The following is a 20,439-nucleotide window of genomic DNA, read 5'->3' as shown; positions in this document are numbered from 1 at the left end:
GTAGGAGAACGCCGCATCTAACTCTTCTCAAATCATTTTGTTTACCAATGCTGATCCTTTTGTCTTTAAACCGTGAACTCCCAGTTCTTCCCTGCCTCATCCTTACAATTATATACAATAGTGGGGAAAGATCTCTCAGAGACTGTGGGTGAGAGACAGCACTTCTTGGCATCAGTAGTCAATGAGAAGTGAGTGCTAGAGAACTGGGTTGAGAAGGGTTCTGAAGCCCAATCTGTGCTCAGCAGGAAGGGTAGTGGGATCCATTAATGCTGGGATCGGGTAACGCTATCTGCCATGGGCCTGGGTGTTCAGGAAGGGTGGGGAGTGGTGATGAGAGTTATCTAAGCGGTACCATCCATGCTAAGAGCCCAAGCCTCTCATTTAATTTGGGTGTATGTGTGCCAGGCTCGGATACATTAAACCAGTTGCCAAAGCCACACAGCTATTTAGTATTTCACCAATATACATAAAAGAGAAGTTCAGGGTCAGGAAAAGAATGCAGATTAAGAGGATTAGCCATTCTGAACACGCAAAACTACTGCCTTCAAGACACTGAGGACTGAACATGAACCTGCTTGAAGCCTTTTGTTAGACATTTTATCAAAAGTGCTAGGAGCTCTAACTGGTTACCCACAAAGTCAAACGTGCACAGAAGTCTGGGGCCCTCCTTGTCGATTTCAGAGGCCTTTGAAAGTGTCTAATGTTAGAGATTATTTCCTCCAGGAGCAAAGTTTTCTCAGTTCTTGGATGAAGAGATAAAGAAGTATGAAGACATTTTAACGTGTTATTTGCCTAGGATTAATGGACAGTTGAATTTAAATAGAGAATCTTTTAAATAGCAGCTTTTAAGAAAGTTCTTTCTACAAAATATCAGGGGCGGGGGGAAAGTCCAAGATGGGATTTGGCCATGATTTTTTAACTAAGGCTGTAGTCTCAATGCTAAAATAAATAGCAAGTTATAACAAATCCAACTAAAAGAGTTAAATTCATTAGAGCCAAGCTGTGGTGACACGCTTTGAGGGAATTCTGGCCCCCAAACCTCTCCTCGACTTGCCTGAGAATTTACTGTTCAGCATCCAGAAATTATTATTTGAAAACAGTAATATTCTTGGATAATAATCCATTTCAAGTTCATTGCTGGGTAATAACAAAAGAAGGGAAAGCTAGCGGTGGGGTGAAGGGATTTATTACTGGCTGTGGAAGGAGACAAGAGAGTGAAAGAAATAATGATCCTCAGTGAGTAGCTACAGGAATTTTGCAGCCCCAAGATGGAGTTCACTGTCTGAAGCCTGCTTATGACTCTAGAGTGTTCCACTGACCTTAGGACACAATAACACTGAGTGGGTGATGAAAACAACCCTCGTAAATAAGCCCTCAAGATGCCTTTAAAAAATACAAAAGAGAGAAACAATGTAAGAAAGTAGGGAAGTGCTTTCTCTCCAACATTTCTGACAGAAGATAGGAGTTGAAAACCTCCAACAAAATGTTGCCCCAATCTCACTTGGCTAATTTTAGTTATCTTGGTTCATGGCTATGATTCATCCCTAAAGCTGTGAATTGCTGAGGAGGAAGGAGGAAAAAAAGTGACTTAAATGTCAAAGAAGTAAGAACAAAAATATAGTCTTCTTTTTTGGGGAACTAGAATTCCAGGATATGGGGATCTTTTTTTTTCTCACGAGGGACCGAATGCTTCGAACTTCTAGAGAAATAATGGTCTTGAGTCAAAACATCATTAAGGAATGGAAGACGGCATTGATTATAAGTCATGTCATGTTGGAATTTTTGCCTCCATAGTGCATTTCCTTTGTCTTCTCGTGTACCTCCGATACCATTAAACTAGCACTCACTAGGAATCATCTGCAGTTATGTATGACGGAAGCCTAATACGTAGACTATAATGAGGAATGGAATCCCTAAACCAGGTGAGGGAGGAATGAATGGAGACAAACGGAACCACGAGAAGTAAGCCTGGGCAATGGAATAGTAGGAAAGGGAAGAAAGGCACGTTTGAATGGTGGTCAGATGTTGTCTTGCTTGCTAAAGAATAGAGATGGTTTGGTGAAATTCCATCTTGAGTTTCTGAGTTTTCATCTTGAGTAGAAAAAAGTTTCTCAATTCTTCAGGGGTCCCCTAGTAAATTGGTTACCATGTTGCATTTCCATAGGTTTGGAGGAAGAGAATAGTCACCAACTAACTCAGCTCGGTGACTGATTTCACTGTCCCAAGTAGCTGACCTCCACCAACAGCTTAGCCACTCTCCGTGTTTGTCTTGTTCTTAAAACTCTTCAACACTGCCGCTCTTAAAACTTCCGCGAGGTCAAGGAAGTATACGAGGGTTGTAAAAATAGGGCCCTGGGCTTGAGAGGAAGATGGTATTATGTAGGAAGCAAGATGAACAAGGAAGAATTCCAATGACTTCAGAGTGGATCGCTCACAGCCCTTGAAGCTGGGAGAAGAGTAGAAGACCAGGGCACATGTGTGAGAGGTGATTTCTGCCCCTACCCCCCAGTCCTCAGCCTCCTCAGAGCACTCTCCTAGCCTTTCTTACGCTCCGCTCCTTTCAGTTCTCCTCATACCTGGTTATTACAGTGGCAATCGCTGTATCTCATTATCTGCGACCTAAAGTGTCATTCAACCAATGTGACACGTGCATCCTGATAGATAAACTAAGGGGGTACTAAGGTTCTGGAAGGGACTCTGTAGGTTGCAGAGTCCCACCGCTTGGTATACATTTGAGGCAACTGAGCTCTTGAAGGTCTAAGTGACTTTCTTGAGCAAAACATTCCCTCTTTTGCTTCTTCTGGAAGATGTTAATTAGCACCTTGGCTCTAGTGGAGAGATATTTTAAAGTCCATAGAAGATATTTGCCAGAAGTTATCCTTGGCCACCCTCATTTTAAACCACCTTGGCAGACTGCCTTTATTACACATCCAGTGTTTTTTTTTTTTTTTCTGACTGGGTACATTTAATTTTCTGAGCCTCCACGAGGTGTGCCAAAGTACAACAAAAACCTGTTTCTATTTTTCATTTCCATGATCAACTTTTACCTTGTGTGGCAGTGTTATGGGTTGAATTACTTTCTCTCTCTCTCTCTCTCCCTCTCTCTCTCTCTATATATATATATCAAAGTCCTAACTCCCAGTACCTGTGAACATGACCTTACTTGGAAATAGGGGTCTTGCAGATTTAATCAAGTGAAGATGAGGTCATTAGGGAGGGTTCTAAGCCGATGTGAGTGGTGCGATGAGAAGACGGCTGTGTGAAGACGCACATGAGATAGGCAGAGATTCAAGTGCTCCAGCTGGAAGCCAAAGAATGCCAAGGATTGGCGGCCCGCAACCAGAAGCTGAGAGGAGGCAAGGAAGGATTGTTCTCAACAAGTTTCTCAAGGAGCATGGTCTCAAGGAGCGTCGCAAGGTCTCACCGAGACCTGGATTTCCGACTTCTGGCATCCAGAACTGTGACATTACAAGTTTTTGTTGTTTCAAGCCACTGTGTTATGGCAGCCCGAGGAAACTGATACTTGCAATAATAAAGGCGAAGAGGAAGGGCAACTGGAGGCTGAAGGAAAGAAAAAAGAGCTTTCTTTCTTGGGTTGGTTTACTAATGTCATTGGTATTAAGTAAAAGTGTTTTTCAGTTTATTTATTTTGAGAGAGAGAGATAGATAAAGAGAGAGAGAGAGAGAGAGAGAATATGAATGGGGCAGGGGTGGAGACAGGGAGAGACGGAATCCCAAGCAGGCGCTGTCAGCAGAGAGCCCGACGTGGGGCTCCAACTCATGAATCGTGAGATCATGACCTGAGCCAAGATCAAGAGTTGGCCACTTAACCAATGAGCCACCCAGGCACACTGGTATTAATTTTTTATTGAGGTGATCTGGAGAGGTTCCACATGACCCCTTGAAAAAAATTTGTGAGGGGGCTCTGTCCACTGTTTTGAGCTATAGCATTACTTTGCTGTTTAAGTAAGTTTCCATCATAGAATAGTCAGCTGTTTTTCAGTGTTTTAGCTTAATAGTCTAGTTTGTTTTCCTTAGCCTGATGGCTTTGGTCTTTTTCTATTTTATTTATTTTGTGTTTTAATATTTTATTTTGTAGCATAATATAAATGCGTGAATAGTAGTATGTATTTCCTTAATACATGGGGAAAAAGGCACTTAAAAATACAAATCATCCACAAAATAGTTTTCAAATGATGATCCAAGTATTGATACATTCCAAGGCTCCGATTTACTCTCCATAAATAATATTAAAAATTAAATCAGGCTTTGCTTAAAATAATTTCAGTAGTTTCTTTTGCAGTGCTATTCTCTATTTACAAATAGCACAAATAGAGGTAAGGACTACTTATAATCATATTTTTCAAAACCAAAAACCATTTTTTAACATTTAATTTTAAGTAATCTCTACACCCAATGTGAGCTTGAACTTGTAATCCCAAGATCAAGAGCCACATGCTTCACCGACTGAGCCAGACAGGCGTCCCCCCAAATCCATTTTTAAGGTCTTACAAATTATATGCATTTAGCATCCAAATTTAAAAACCTATATCAAGAACCTTCACATATCATCCAAATTTTAAGCATAGCCACTTTCTATAAGCTTCTCCAAGATCATCTGCTCTATTGTATTACTCAGTTATCTGAAAAATTCCAAGGTCTCATAAGAAAGAGTTGTCCTGCAGCTTTAGTGGTTAAGAAAACACCCAAGAGTCGAGATACATAGATCTTTTCATTGACCAGAAATCTTAATTCATTTCAGAAGCCATTCTGGATTGTTTCAAACTCTTCATCTTGGGGCTTGTGGTTCAGTTTATGATCTATGCAGCATATACATGGGTGCCCATGTCTTTGAAGGCACTGAGATACACAAGTCAGAACCCATGTCAAAATCACTAGGCCATTCAGGGCATCACACTGCTCCATTTGTAGGGTGTCTTTTGCCCCAGTTACTCTGGGGGTCCCACGATCTGATTCTAGGTGAGAATACAAGGAGCTGGACTACCAGAAGTGTAGTGTTGGAAACACTTACTTGAGTGTGGTGAGTTCTGTAAGGGATGGCTGAGTAGCCTTGAGATAGCTTTCTCTTCGCGCAGCAACTTTGGGAGAAGGCTTGGGACTTGTGTCAGAGTCACCACTGTCTTCATCTCCCATGGCCTTGATGTAGCTGCCGCTCCGCATTCTTCGGCACGGAATTTCGTCGTCTTTACCTCTAGGGGTGTACCCTGTCCATTCATCCTGTGGAACCTATTCAGATATAAAACACAGAATTCATTTTTAATAAAATCCTACACTTTTCTTTCCTTTATTGACTTTTTGGTATGACCCCGAATGTGGGTGATAGAGATAAATTATCTAAAACTTCAGACAATTACTTTTCACTAATGGTGTCTTACTATAGTTGGTTTGTATATTTGTTGTATATTTGAATACAGGCAATTCTGCGTCTCAATCTTTAAAACATCCTGTGTATTAGGAAAAACGAAAACCATGGCCTCTGATTTACTTCTCATTTTTCTCATGCTAATAAGAATAAGAATTCCAAGAAATAATTCCAATAAGAATGCTGTTGAAAAGGGAAATAATTTTATTTGAGATTTTCAATTATTTGTTTTCATTTGTCACTTAAAATTTAAGAATCTTTCACTTTTATCTCCACCGTCCTCACACTGTCCATCTCCACTGTCTTGTATCCAGTCTCTCTGCTTCCTAAACCAGTTGCATTGACTTTCCAAAAACCTATTCTTTCAGAACGCCTCTTAATTTGGGTTCAGCCTCCATAGATCTACTGAAAGCAGTCTTTAAAGGTTTCCAATGATCTCCTCATGAAAGCCAGTGACATTTTCTTAATTTAAATTATCCTTGGCCTCTGACTACACACACACACACGCACGCATGCACGCACGCGCGAGCACCCCCAACCCTGAAGAGTTTCTGCACTTACCTGGTAGAGCTACTTCTCTGAATTGTTCTTTTCCTCTTGCTTTCCTGCATCCTACTCTAAGTCCCCGTTTGGGGGTACCACACAAGAGTATGTTCTCAGCACACTGCTCCTTTTTCTTTCTACAGTCACTGCCTTTGAATTCAGCAGAGCACTACACTATGTTATAGAAGGCTTCTTGATGACTTTGTCTTCAGTTCCACTTAGATTTTCCATTTCCACACGGACTCAAACTAGGATCTCATTACTCCTCCACTTAGTGAAAGAAATGCACAATGACCACTCTTCTTATCCATTAAGAAGCAATAATCAGCCTTCAGTGTGTGGAACGGTACACAGGGCTTAATGAAAAGACACCAAAGAAGAAGGAGGCTGGTTTTTGCCCTTAACGTATTTATAACAGCGATGAGAAGACAGAGCATAAACGCATTTGGGAATAGTTCCAAATCAACACACCAGCAAGTTTAAGGTATGGTGCCATAAATGGAATATGCACCAAAGAGAGACTGCAAGTAGGAGTTATCAGTAATGGTGACAGGGAAGGAGTAGCCAGGAAGGACTGGCCAAGTCTCAATGAGAAGGTAAACAGGCATTTAAGATTTTGATGCTATTTACGGATTATTCATCAATAATACAGTGTTTCATTATTAACATTTAACTATGCTATGCAATTTGCTTAGAGGGTCTTATTTTAACAGCGTAACAACTCTGTGCAAGTTTTCTTCTGTATTTCTCAGAAGAGAAACAGGAAGTCAGAGAGCTTAAGGAATTTGCCAAAGAACACACAGCACTGGCATTTAAAGCATTTTGGTTTGACTCCCAAGAGCAGAATTTACTTAACCTAAATTTTGTGATTAGTAATATGTGAATTTTACATCTGAAGGGTTCATAAAATTGTCCACGATGACACACACACACATATTAGACACAGGTTTCTAAATGTTGTCTAAGTTCTAGGAAGTGAAAATACATGTTCCATTAAAAAGAGCACTATACTCTGCTCCTTAAATTATGACTTTATTTGCATCATTTGAAAGCTTATGTCTAGAAACATCAGGCTGAAGAGATGCTGCTTCTTACGGACCTGAAACAGTGGTTTGTGAGTTCTAATTCGGAAAACTACCAGTGAAGTTAGGCTAAGCTTCATTATGCAGTTTGTTTATTTTAACAGATTTTTAAGTGGCACTTCCTATGTGCAGACACTGTTCTAAGTGCTTTGTAAATGCTCTCTCATTTGATCCACACAGCTGAAGGGTACTATTATTATTATCCCCAGTTTACAAATGAGGGAACTGAAGTTATGTAACAGGACCAAAGTCTCAGCTACGAAGGGGCAGAATTCCAACCTGGCAGCTCGTGAGGACTTGCTCTTGACCAGTATTTAATGCTGTCTCTCTTTCTGGGCCATGATGTGTGGCATCTACGGAACCAAATAACTGTAGTCCCATGACACCTTCGTAATCCATTGCATCTGATTCATTTGCCATTTATTAATCATGGTAGTAACAATGTGGAGTTTTCACTTTAGCTAAATAGCATCAAAATCACCATAGCAACAAGGAAGATTTCTCAGTGAAATTATAAACGTTTGGAACAGTCTTGTTTTCCTTCAATTGGCAGGTGACTCATTGTAAAGATATGATCATGTTCACAGCCTCACTATTGGCTTAGTGATTACATTTTATAAATTAAATTGGTACAGCTTAGGGTCACAGATGATGCACACAGCGTTTGCCATTTCTCAGCACTGATGCATAGCTCCTAAATAAGCACTGGTCTCTGGAATATGTCAGAGACCAAGGACAAACTTATATCCGGTCATATCACTTACGAAACAAAACATGGCAAATTGCTGTTTAGATGTTTTTTCCAAAGTTAGTTTATGGTAGAAACTTGGGCTTATACGAGAAACAGGTTGCTTCTGTTGCCAAGGGAACCAACTGGGAAGTATTTAATCTGAATACCTCTCAATGAAACAGTTTGCAAATGATAGCAGCTAAGAAGTTGTATGGAATGGAATTTAAAAATTGACACATTATTCATAGACCTAAGGGTAGCTGACAATAAGATTACCTATAAAATAATGCAGAAATGAGTTGTAGGAAAAGTGTAAAGAAACAGAAAATCAAGATCTTGGAGAAGGAAAATAATGTCACTGAAGTTGTTATGATTGAGCCAGAATTTTTATTCTGACTCTTTCAACCTCTAAAGCAGAAGAGGAGACAATGGCATACCCCTCTGTAAGGGGCCCAAGTGGGAAATGTTACTCCCCACCCCCCCCCACTTTTTTTAACAAGAGAAAAGCATACTCATTTTATTATTTTTTTTACATGTACTTGGGAGCCTTCACAAGAGAATGAAGATCCAAAGAAGCAACTGGAGCAGGAAACTTTTATACCCTGTAGACAAAGAAATAATAAATCTGTGAAGAATTGATAAGACAAAGGGATTTGGGCTGGGGCAGTAAATGGTGAAGAAGTAACTAAGGAGATAAGGGTGAACCTAACAAGTTTGTGGATTTCACTGGCGCCGTGTCTGGGCTGATAAGTCTGTCTCCATGTTGCTCCCTTTTGATTGGAAAGAGAGGAAGGAGAGTCATTGGCACAGCCACCGCTGTGATCTAGTCAAAGGTTGATGTGTCTTTCTGCCTCAGTTGCACAGAAAGAAAAAATGTAGGGAAATTCAAATTTACAACTGTCTGAGAAAGCCTTCAGTATTAATGGTCTTGGCAGTTTAAAGGAATAGAAGTCTTGGTAAGGAGAGGAAGCTGGGGCAAACAGAAAGGCAGCCTGGGCACTTGAGGACGACAGGCCAGCCGGATGGCCCGCTTGTCTGCACCAACCCTGGGGGTGGCTGGACCCAATGGATGTTAAGGAAACAGTAATAAAATCCATATTGTAGTTGCTATGAGTTAGAGTAAAGAAATTATTTGCTTTTTAATGCTTATGCTTAAGCATTAAACTCCAATAGAGAGCTTTATTTTTGAGAAAACAAAACGAGGATTAGTGTGCATTTTTCTATTTCAAGAATAGCCAGTCTATAATTTAGACCACATGTCATAGCTCACAAGTATAGAAGACTTACTTCTGACCAAGGAATGACCATAACCAAGTGCTACCATCTTCTAATTACAGGATGAGGATGTTTTCTTAAATGAAATAGTGTATGGGCACTGAATGATGGGTCATTCTAATTGTAGCTGTTCCGTTATGGAACAGGAGAAAATTAAACATGCTCTAATGGGGCATGCTTGCATTTTCTCAATCTCCTCCCCTGCCTCTCTCTTTGTCTCTCTCCCTTCTTCCTTTATATCTACAAGTATGTTTTGCCTGTTTCTTTTCCAGCCATGGTCTGGGTGTGCCTGGAATATACAACAGTGAACAAAATAAATATTGATCTCACACTACGGAGCATACATTCTAGAAGCAGTGCGGGAAGAAACAGATAATAGTTAAGCACACACATAAATGAACAAGATAATCTCAGGAATCATAAATGCCATTAGGAAAATAAGATGGGGTAATGTAACAAAGTAGCTGGAGGGGGACTACTTTAACTCGTTCCTTGGAGAAGCCACTAGGAAAGCAGTAATATTCCAGAGGAGATCTGCTGACCAAAGGAGCCAGCTTAGAGGAGAGCTGGGAAGAGCTTCCAGGCAAAAGGTTCAGCCAGCATGGAGTCCCTAGAGTAAGAATAAGATTGGTGTGTAATTAAAGCCTAGGAACAAAAATGACAGTGTGACTGGAGAGTACCCAGCAAGAGGAAAGTGATACAAGGAAAGGCTAGGGGTGTGGGGCCAGATCACGTAGGGTCTTGTAAGACTGCCTCAAATCTTCCTTCCAGGCTGAACTCAGAAATTCTAAAGCTCCTTCCAACTGTTCCAGATTAAATTGATCTTTTTAATGAAATCTATAGCATATATCATATGCTATATAGCATAGATTTAATGAAATCTATGCATATAGCATATATATAGCATATATGTATATATGTGTGTGTGTGTGTGTGTATATATATATATATATATATATATATATATATATATATATAGCATATATATAGCATACATAAGGAGTCAGCAAACTATAGCTCACAGACTAAATCCAGCTTGCCATGTGTATTTACAAATAAAGTTTTATTGGCACACAACCATACCCATTCATTACACATTGGCCATGGCTCATGTCAAGTTACAAGGGCTGAGTTGTATGGTTGTGTTGAAGGCTATATGGCCCCAAACCTGATTCACATCTTCCTTCTGCACACTTAATGTGCATAATCACACAATGGCACTTATATACACTATTTGTTTTATGTGTTTTTGTGCCATCTCTCCAACTACTAGGTAAGGCAACTGAAATGAGGTAAGCAGTATTGCTGGAGGGTCAGAGGTGTGAGCTCTACATGTAGACTACCCAAGTTTGAGTTCCTGCTGTGTCAGTAACTAGGTGCAGGCCTCAATTTTCTTGTCTGTTTCCTACCCATAGAGTTATGCCTGGATTAAATGAAGTAATGTGCCCAAGAGCATAGGGAGTGTTCAGCAAAGGTATTTTTGGGGAGCTCTGGACTATTGTTAGCACACACACACTCCCTCCCCACCCCCTCCAAGGGATGACATTGGCTTTCCAAGAAGACTCTGATGCCTGCTTCCAATTTTCTTTCTCAAGGGAGGGGCAGGAATAATTGAAATATATTAAGCGAAAACATAAAGTCCTAATATACTGTCTATTCCATCAATTAAAAAAAAATTTTTTTTTAACGTTTATTTATTTTTGAGACAGAGAGAGACAGAGCATGAATGGGGGAGGGGCAGAGAGAGAGGGAGACACAGAATCGGAAGCAGGCTCCAGGCTCTGAGCCATCAGCCCAGAGCGCAACGCGGGGCTCGAACTCACAGAGCGCGAGATCGTGACCTGAGCTGAAGTCGGACGCTTAACCGACTGCGCCACCCAGGCGCCCCTCCCATCAATTTTAAGTGAGAATTCCCATCAGGAAGTACTCCCAGCTCTCTGTCCTGGGGTCTCATCTCTATTCTGCAGGATTGAGAGGGAAGCCTGCAGCCTTTAGGCCACCGGAAGTTTGCCTGGCTTCCCAGTGATTGAATCCTAAATGCCTCCTTTTGGCTTACAAAGCAGAAATTTTAGAGAGGAAAAAAAAACGGCCAACCAAACAAACAAAGGAAACACCTCCCTAGGAACTATTTTTGTATTCAAAGTTTTGTTTTGTTTTAAAACTTTGACCCCAAACCTGTGCCTTCCAGAGGTATGAGGGCTGTCAAGGCCAAGAGGTGGGAGTGAGGGGGCCTCTGGGCTGCATGGAGTTTCTGCTCTGTGCAGTGCTGAGTCACAGAGGTGGTGGTGGGGGGGTTGAAAGGGAAAAGGGGGGGCACACTTATTACTGTTTACCTCGCTATTTCTAGGGCTTAGTACATTGCCAGAAAGACCAGAGGTTTCTGGGTAAACGTGACACTAAATGAATGAATGAATTCCAACAACAGCTTTGTTTTCACTCACTGTGTGTGACCTTGGATAAGTCACTTCACTTCTTTGATTCAGATTTTCCATCTCTAAAATGGGGGTGATAATAGAGGTGTAATGAATAGAAATAATGTGTGTGAATATAGTTTGTGGACTTCAAAACATCATAAAAATCTGAGACAAAGGTTAGAAAGCTGTCTCTTTATGGCTACTTTTAAAGTACGGCCAGCCATAAATATATTGGGGATTAAAAAGCAGCGGTATTTTAGCTGAGGATCTTCGGCGCATTAAAGTAGATAGATGTTCTACAGGGCACCTGGGTGTTTCAGTCAGTTGGGCATCCGACTTTGGCTTAGGTCATGACCTCACTGTCCATGGGTTCAAGCCCCATGTCAGGCTCTGTGCTGATAGCTCAGAGCCTGGAGCTTACTTCAGAGTCTGTGTCTCCCTCTCTCTCTGCCCCTTCCCTGCTCATGCTCTGTCTCTCTCTGTCTCAAAAATAAATAAACATTAAAAAAAAATTTTTTTAAATGTAGATGTTCTAGTATAAGAATATACTATATATATATATATATATATGTATATATGTATATATATATATATATATATACTACATACTATATACTTTATAATATAATATACATATTATCCTATGTAAAAATATAAAAATTTCATACACAAAAATGTATTTATCTCTCTTTTAGGATCTTTAAAAGTAGACTGTCTTCTGGTGCTGCCATTTCCCCTCTCCTTTAGGTTTCCCCAAACTCAGCTAAAAGAGAATCACACTCGTTCTGGGAGATCTGTGAGGAAAAGCTGTGATGAACTAGGGGTCCTTAAAAAGTCTTTCCCATGAGGAACCTTGAAAAGTTATATGATCCAAGATAATACCTTCCGATCTGAATGTCTCAAACATTTTGCTGATTTTGGGGGCTCGTATCCCCACTTGGTTAATGAAGTTTCCATTTTGAAAAGACAAAGTACACTTACTTCCTTCAGCTTTCCTCTAATATCCAAATGCCACATTGTCCTGAATCTAAGATATCATTGCAAAACCCTCGGTGTTTTTTTGTGCCACTAAGAAAGAAATAAATGCCACCAACTAAACTCTGACTCTCCCTAGATGATATGATTCATTCCAGTATCAAAGATGCCAAAGCATGAAAAATTTATCTTAGAATCAAATGCCTTTTAAAGAGTATGTGCAAAAATAAAAACAAGACAAGGATGTATTCTGGGATACTGGTTATAGAACTTAATGTTCATATTTAATAGTGACCAAATTGATAACAATAATTAGCATTCATCTGTGCCATGCTTTTGCAAACAAACAGAAGCTCACATGTCTCGTGATCCTTACAACTACCTTGAAGGATAAGAAGAAGAAGTATTATAATCTTAGCTTGTCAAAAAAAGAAATTGAAGTCCAGAGAGGTTAGTAGTTAGTATAGGTTGCTACTATACCCAAGATGGGGTCTACTGTCACAGTCCAGGGATTTACCACCCTCCCCTCCCACCCCCCCCCCCCGCCTCCCCCCTGTCCCCCCACCGCTGCTCTCCATATTCAGATCTTGGCTGTCTTTTGAATAACAATTGTTATTTTATGGTAATCTAAAGAATACATATTTCAGATAAGAAAAAAAAAAAAAACCCTCCATATAGTTTTAAGTTCTGTCCAGAGGAAAAAAAGTTAATAAAACAAATGAAAGACTACAAGCCTTTAAGTATAATTTATGAGAAATACTATTTCAGACAAGAGAAGGCTTACTTTTAAAAGGCTCTTCCAAAGGACCTGTGGTTTCAGTCCCCCACTTTTGCTGGGCTGCAGTCAGTACAGTGTAACTACATGTAGATAGAGTCAGACATTTTGTGCCAGTGATGGTCTGAGAGATGGTGGCTGGAAGATGAAGCCATGTGTGGGTGACTCCTGGAGAGCGGATTATCTCAAGATGGAAGGTTGGATGGTGAGGTTTGGAGGAATGAAAATGTGTGAGATTTTGGGAAATCTGAGAGCCACAAAAGGAATGCAGACCCTTAGAAAGCTGGGACAGCTGGAATGGAACATATGTCCTGAAATATACCAGGGTAGGCCAGTGCAATTCTGTGAGCAGGTCGGGATGGCAGACATTTGGGAGGAAAACCCAAGAATCTAAGGCTGAGGGGGAATGAAATCAAAGTTCTATTTCGTCAGGAACCAAGGAAGCTAGGAGAAATAAGTTAGGCATTTTATTGGTGGGATAGAAATAAGGACAATATGGCAAGTTGGAGCAGTGGTTAAAATGGTGGACATCGATAATCGGTTGATATTCGCAAGGCTACCCTTGCATCTGTCGATCCCTTCAGCAACTGAGTATTTCTATTAGAGGAACCAGGTAAATGAGGGCGCTGGGCTATGGCTGAGGGGGTCAACCTACTTGGTCTTACCTGAGCTCATGAAGAAGGATAAATATGGGGAGGTAAAACTGTATTTATGAAAGGAGAGCTAGGGATTTGATATATTTGGAGTAATCTGACATTTGTGGAATAATCGCAGAGGGCTGGAAGAGATACCTTACTTAAGTGCTTCCAGCAGTCCTGTGAAACAGGCATTACTATGTCCATTTTACTGCCACAAAACTTAGATTCCAAAAGCGGAAATGACTCGCTCAAGGTCATAATAATGAGTAGGAGTCTGGATTTGTCTGACATCACAGCTTTAATATCACCCTGCCTCTGATGAATGTATGCTGATGGAGTCACTGAACAAATAAACGAAAAAAAAAAAAAAAATGGAGCTTATGCTCCCACTCAACTGTATTTTTAAAATAAACATAAAATGTAACCACTGAAATAAGCATAAATATTATCTTGTCATTAACTTGCTAGCACCAATGAGGAGGGCTTAAAGTAATAGACACCTAAGTAGGAAGTAAAACAGCATTTGCTGTCTCGCTGTTTCATGGTGCCCTTACCAACTGCTGTTATCAGCGCTTAAACACAAATGGACAGCTTTGCGGGGAGTAGAAAACTTGAAGGACAACGACACCTTTCAAGGATGGCTTTGGGGGCCTGGATGCACCCCAGTGATAAGGAGGCTTCACCCTGGATTTCAAGTGCCTGCCTACAACTTGTTACAGAAATGGCGTGAATGTATCGGCCTTCTAAGCACTTTTAGTGAGCTCTCAGATTCCCTACTCACTCGGGTCCTTTGCATCTTCTTTACAGCTGGGAGAACTGCTTTTCTGCTCCACACAGCTTTCAACTTGACAAATGCGACTTGGCATAAATGTCCCTGTAGCCTTTTAAGCTTGCTCTTCTCATAGCAAAAAGCAGAAAAAAAGAGCAAGAATAGGAAAATTACAATTATGCGATGTGCAGATCCCAAGGCCTGACTGGTGTTTTCCAATCAGATTTCTCTGGCAACCGCCCTTTCTAACTCCCCATGAAACCCAAAGCGGGTGTAAACCTTCATTTGCTTCAGATTGCTTAAAAATTACCTTTTAAGGACAAGAGTAAATACCTACCTCTTTTTAAATATGGCTTATTAGACCCTTTGCTACATCACCCTCCAAATAAAAATTATTAAACACCCTCAAATAGAACTTTGTAAACAGTACTAGGCCATGGTGATTCGCTCACTGTGCCCCTATGGAATTATCCTCACCCACCAACGTTTATAGGAATCTACAGGGTACTTAGCACAATAGTAGGTGCCGGGTAAATACACCAAAAGCATTTTATAAAACACAGTCTCTGGTCTCAACGGGATTTACAAATTTTAAGTGGATTGGGCAAATCTGGGGGATAAGTGAAGGAAAGGGAAAAATAGCTTTAGAGCAAGTCAAGCTGAGTAGAGTATTTCAGTACGTTTGAATTACCTACTGGGTTTGTGCTTTGTTCTTAAAAATCTTCTTCCCCGGTGGTAAAACTGTTCCTTAGGAGTTGAACGTACATGTGTATGAAGTGCATGGATGCCATTGAGAAACGGCATTGTGGGAGAAATGTGAGGGGCGAGGTCCGTGACCCCTCAAAGGAGAGGAGGGATCCTGGCGACCGGTGGAAAATGTTACTGAGGTGATAGCTGACATCAAAGGGGCTGCTATCTACGATTCCACATCAAGAAGTAGTAGCTAAGATACCACATTCTGATGTAATTTCAGGCCAGGGGAGGAAAGTTAATTTTCTTCATCGTCCCCCCTGTATTTTGATGGTGGTGGACATCTGTGGGTTTTGCTGCCCTGGTTCTACTTCTGGTTCTTGTAGTTACAACCCCATGATTCTGCTCTGGAGAACCCTTCCTCCCCAGAAGGAACTGCACTTGAGGATTGGCTAAGCCAATTAGCATATCACATTCCCTGCTTGGCTTGAGGCTGAGAGCGTGATCTAAGCCTATTCGGTGAGCAAGCGTCTCGACCATTGCTTGGAATGCTGGGTCAAAGATATTTCCTCTCTCATTCAGTACATCCACAGTGAAGTAGCTAGCCTTAGGGCCTGCTAGTGGCCATTGTATAATCCCAACACGCAAATATTACCTCATGCAATACAAAACCCTCTGTTGGTATTAATCCCATTGCAAAGATGAGAAAATTGAGACTCGGTGCTATTAAATAACTTACAGTAAATTTTACAGCTGGTAAGTCACACTAGAATTGGAGGGCAGGTTTGTTTCAAACTTCTATGTTCTTTTCATCATATCATTTTGCTGTCTATAAGTTTCAAAACAGCAATTTTCCGTTAAACATAAAACTCAAGCATTAAGCTACTGGGGGCTATAACGCTGTAACATTTTGAAAACCGTAACAAGTAGAGAGGGGTAGATGCTTGAAAGAACCAAAAGACTTGAAAAACTCATGTCCACAGAACACCTGTCATCCAGCAGTTACAGTTGGCTACTAGTTTTCGTGCAATAAAAGCAAGAAAACAAGCATCCTAAAAGAGAGCAAGATTAAAAACAACAGAGGTTTACGTCTCTAGTAAGTATCTCACATTTATTTCCGTTGACTTATAGGAGATGAGCTAGTTTGGAGCCCTTTCTTATTTTTTAATGCAACTGCTCATTTCTCACATGTCTTTCAGGCATATCGGAGGCATATCTGGTGGTTTGCAATGGCTAGATGAGCCATCATATTTTCCCGTTAGTGGTGTGGTCATGCGTAATGACGTCTGTCCACTACATCCCCTATGGTTGTAACTATAATTCCAAAACTTGAATTCCCTGAGGCAAATTAGAATTCTGTGCCTGGTGCTCAAAAGCAGAGATGTGGGTAGAAGGTTGGTGATCTTCCTCTTGAGGTAGATAGAAGCCCAAATGTAGTTCATCAAAACTGAACTTCAGTGTTGGGTAAAATCTTCTATGTGTCTCAGCAGTTCTGAGCCCCCACTGCTTGTCAATGTTTATGACTATGGATCTTTTTTCCTTAGAACTTCAAGTCTGATAATCTTGGAACAGCTAGTTTGCAGTCCACAAAATATCAAGTCAATCATCTCCAGTATTAATACTTAATTCAAAATTACAAATGTTTGCAGATTTCAGCAAATATTTTCCTTTAGTTTACCATTAAGTCTGGGATACTAAGTTTTCTCAAATGAGCTCATAGATTATTACCCTCGTGAACCATTAACTTAGCTGTTTGGTGTATAGCAGAAAAAAAAAAACAATAGATTTGAGAAGAGAAAAAGTTCAGAATACCCTTCTTTTAAAAAATCACTATCATCTGATTACTAGTGCACCTTGGTGCTGTTTGGTCTTTGTATTCCAAGTTACATTCATGACACCTAAAAGTATACTGTATTCAGGGGCACCTGGGTGGTTCAGTGGGTTAAGCGTCTGACTCTTGATCTCGGCTCAGGTCATGATCTCACCGTTCATGGGTTCAAGCCCTGCCTCTGGCTCTGCACTGATAGCGTGGAGCCTGCTTGGGATTCTCCTCTTCCTGTCTCTCTGCCCTTCCCCTGTTCATTCTCTCTCTCTCTCTCTCTCTCTCTCTCTCAAAATAAATAAATAAACTTAAAAAAAAGTATACTGTTTTCAAATGGACCAAAACAGATTCTTTCCTTCATGAACACCATTCATTCTAATTCAATGAAATATCCTCTTTCAAATTATGTGAATGTAGTTGTTGACATCTAGAAAGACTGGAATAATATTTGGGGTGTCTTTAGGCACATGTGTAATACAACATTCCGTTTAATAATCTCATCTGGGGAAATTGCCTTTTGGAGATTTGTACTTTTAAGGCTATACTTCAACCCACTTCCTCTAGGCAACATGATACAGAACTAACAGAACTTGTCATACGAGCACGCACCTAGATGAGTATCACACATTCAGTAGCTATCTGAACCAGTATTTCTAAACTAGCTCAGGCTCCATCGAAAGGAAATGTCCCAATGGGAGTATTCATTGTAGAGTTTGAGGTGAGGTTTCTTAGACCAAACTTTATTATGGTATTACCTTCTTCGACTTGGTGGTTAAGCTGGAGTTAAAGGTGTCATTTCTTTTGTGACTTTTTCCAATACTTTAAAGCCATTGTTCATTTATCCAGTGCACATTTATTGAGCCTATTACTGTAACGTAGGCACTGCTTTAGGTACTGGGTGTACAGCAATGTAGAATGGGGAGGGAGGAAGACAGGCATGAATACAGTGAATAAAATGTACGTTAGATAGTGAGCTTTGGCATAGAGGAAAGGAAAGCAGGAGAGGGGAGCAGAGTGTGCATGTGGAGGAGGGATAGTCGTGCCATTTGCCATGCTGCAGAGCATGGCCCCTGGAGGCCTCCCTGAGAAGGTGACCTTGAGTAAGGGTTGAATGGGGAGGAAGTCAGCTTGCAGATCTGTAGGGTGAGTGCTTGGAGCAGAAAGAAGAGTGAGAAGGTCCCGCTGGGGAGGTCTGCCTGCCATGCTGCCTTGAGGAGTCTGGTGGGGAAGTGGAGTGAGAGGAGATAGCAGGTGGGAACAAGAGGGGTGAAGGGTGGGCATGGGGTCCAGATCACTGGGCTTCACAGGCCATTGTAAGCACTGTGGCATTTACTCCTTGAGATGGTAAGAGATTGGAGGTTCTGATGAGAGATACCAGAAGTCCTGGTTTAAAAGGATCACTTGGTGAGGCACCCGGCTGACTCAGTTGGTACAGCATGGGACTCTTGATCTCTGGATCATGAGTTCAAGCTCCACACTGGGCATGGAGCCTACTTAAAAAAGATAAATAAATAAAGGGATCATTCGACTTTGCTGAGTTGAGGTTGCTAGAGGGGATAAGGTAGACTCCAGGGAAGAATCTGGAGGCTCATGAACTAAACCAGATGAGAGTTGAAGGTGAGAAATAGTGGTAGCAGAGGAGGTGAGGAGAAGATAGAGCCCAGAGGCTTTTCAATGATGATTTGGACGTGGAAATTGAGAGAAACAGGAGAGTCAAAAACAATGCCAGGATTTTTGGCCTAACCAGCTGGAAAAATTGAATTCCCATTAGCTGTGATTAGAAAAACCCAAGGGAGGTGCGCACTTGGGTGACAAAGATTAGGAGCTTACTGCGGGACATATTCTGTGTGAGATGCCCATGAGACCTCCAAGTAGAGAGGTTGAATAGGGCCCTGGATATGCAAGTCTGGGAGTTCAGGCCATCTGGGCCGCAAAAACAAACGTGAGCACTCACATGATATTTAAAGCTCAGATAATGACTGAGTGACCTAAGAAGTTAGTGTTGGTAGTAGAGAAAAGTGGTCCAAGAGCTGTGCCCATCTGGCATGGACCCAACCACAGGAGATGGGGAGCTAAGGAGGAATAGGCAAGGGAGTATGACAAAGATCAGCGAGGTATGTTGTCCTGGAAGCCAAGTGAGGAATTTTTCAAGGAGGAAGAAGTAATGAGCTGTCACGGTGAGTTTTGCCTGGCCTAAATCTCATAGGAACACTAAATCAGCAACATTCATTGTACCCCTTAGTCATCGGCTGCTTTAGACGAAGGGTTCTGCTGTTCATTAATTACCTTTGTCTTCCCCGCAAGATGCAAGCTTCTTGAGAGCAAAGCTTGTGTTTTCTTCTCTCTCTTTCTCTCTCTCTCTCTCTCTCTCTCTCTCAGTAGCTTTTAAATGGTTTTCGACTACCTTTCATGGTAAGAAATACATCTGCCTTTAGAAACCAGTATATGCACATATACAACTAAAAGAAAGAAAGACTTAACCTCTCTGTGTGCCATGTACTCTATCTTCTTTCCTATTCTCTTCTATTGTATTCTATTTAATTAAAAATAATGTTGTTTGTGACCCACTGAATTGATTTCACTAGCCACTAGTTGGTTGCTTTCATTGGCGTGAAAAGCACTGTTTCTAGAACGTCCAGCACAGAACAACTGCCACGTTCATTATTAATCATAGGGCAATGTGATTCATCTTTGTTTCTCCCAAAGTGCCTCCTATGAAGTAAATGTTTAATATGCGTTTGTTGAATGGACAGCTTTGAGACCCTAAAGTAATACTTCTAGAGTTGAGCTCTCTGACTCCTAGTTATCCTTACTTTCACTGACTGAAAACTTGTAGAAGAATCTATCTTAAAAGCTAACTTCAGAATGAGGATGATAGGAGCGTCCTTTTTTTGACTAGGTCCCTGTGTAGCCGAGAGTCAGAGAATGCGCTGGCTAGGGTCAGGAGTGCCTAAGTAGATGGAAAGAGTCCATCAGATAGGTCAGGACCACCTCTGCAAAGCCAGATCAAGGCAGCCTGATGGTTGAAATGCTTTGCACGTTGTTGATGTATCAGCCTCTGAGGGCCAGGAGCGGTGGGGTTCAAAACATTTTTAAAAGCTAAAATAAATAAATAAATACATTTTAAAAAGGCTTCCATTCACCTTAGAACAATCCTGTCTTTTTAATCTAATTTATAAGATATTTGATGTCAGTATGGCACATCTCTCATTTAGGTAATGTTTAAAGCCTTCCACAGGGGCGCCTGGGTGGCGCAGTCGGTTAAGCGTCCGACTTCAGCCAGGTCACGATCTCGCGGTCCGTGAGTTCGAGCCCCGCGTCGGGCTCTGGGCTGATGGCTCGG

The 20,439-nt window shown here is 41.1% G+C and overlaps 1 protein-coding gene across 12 annotated transcripts in view; it reads right to left on the bottom strand.

Annotated features, from left to right (window-relative positions):
• Positions 1 to 20,439, bottom strand: part of DLGAP1 (DLG associated protein 1) — a 902,804-nt gene that overhangs the window by 261,381 nt on the left and 620,984 nt on the right. For all 12 annotated transcript variants that reach the window (XM_045459777.1, XM_045459780.1, XM_045459781.1 and 9 more), the window contains one exon: positions 5,033 to 5,247. In XM_045459777.1, coding sequence (XP_045315733.1) covers positions 5,033 to 5,247 — 215 coding nt within the window. The remainder of the gene's footprint in view (positions 1 to 5,032; positions 5,248 to 20,439) is intronic.

The sequence above is a fragment of the Leopardus geoffroyi genome, chromosome D3 (genome assembly GCF_018350155.1).
Source record: "Leopardus geoffroyi isolate Oge1 chromosome D3, O.geoffroyi_Oge1_pat1.0, whole genome shotgun sequence".
Taxonomy (NCBI): domain Eukaryota; kingdom Metazoa; phylum Chordata; class Mammalia; order Carnivora; family Felidae; genus Leopardus; species Leopardus geoffroyi.
Note: the sequence above shows the minus strand (reverse complement) of the source record. Positions and strands in the feature narration are given on the sequence as shown.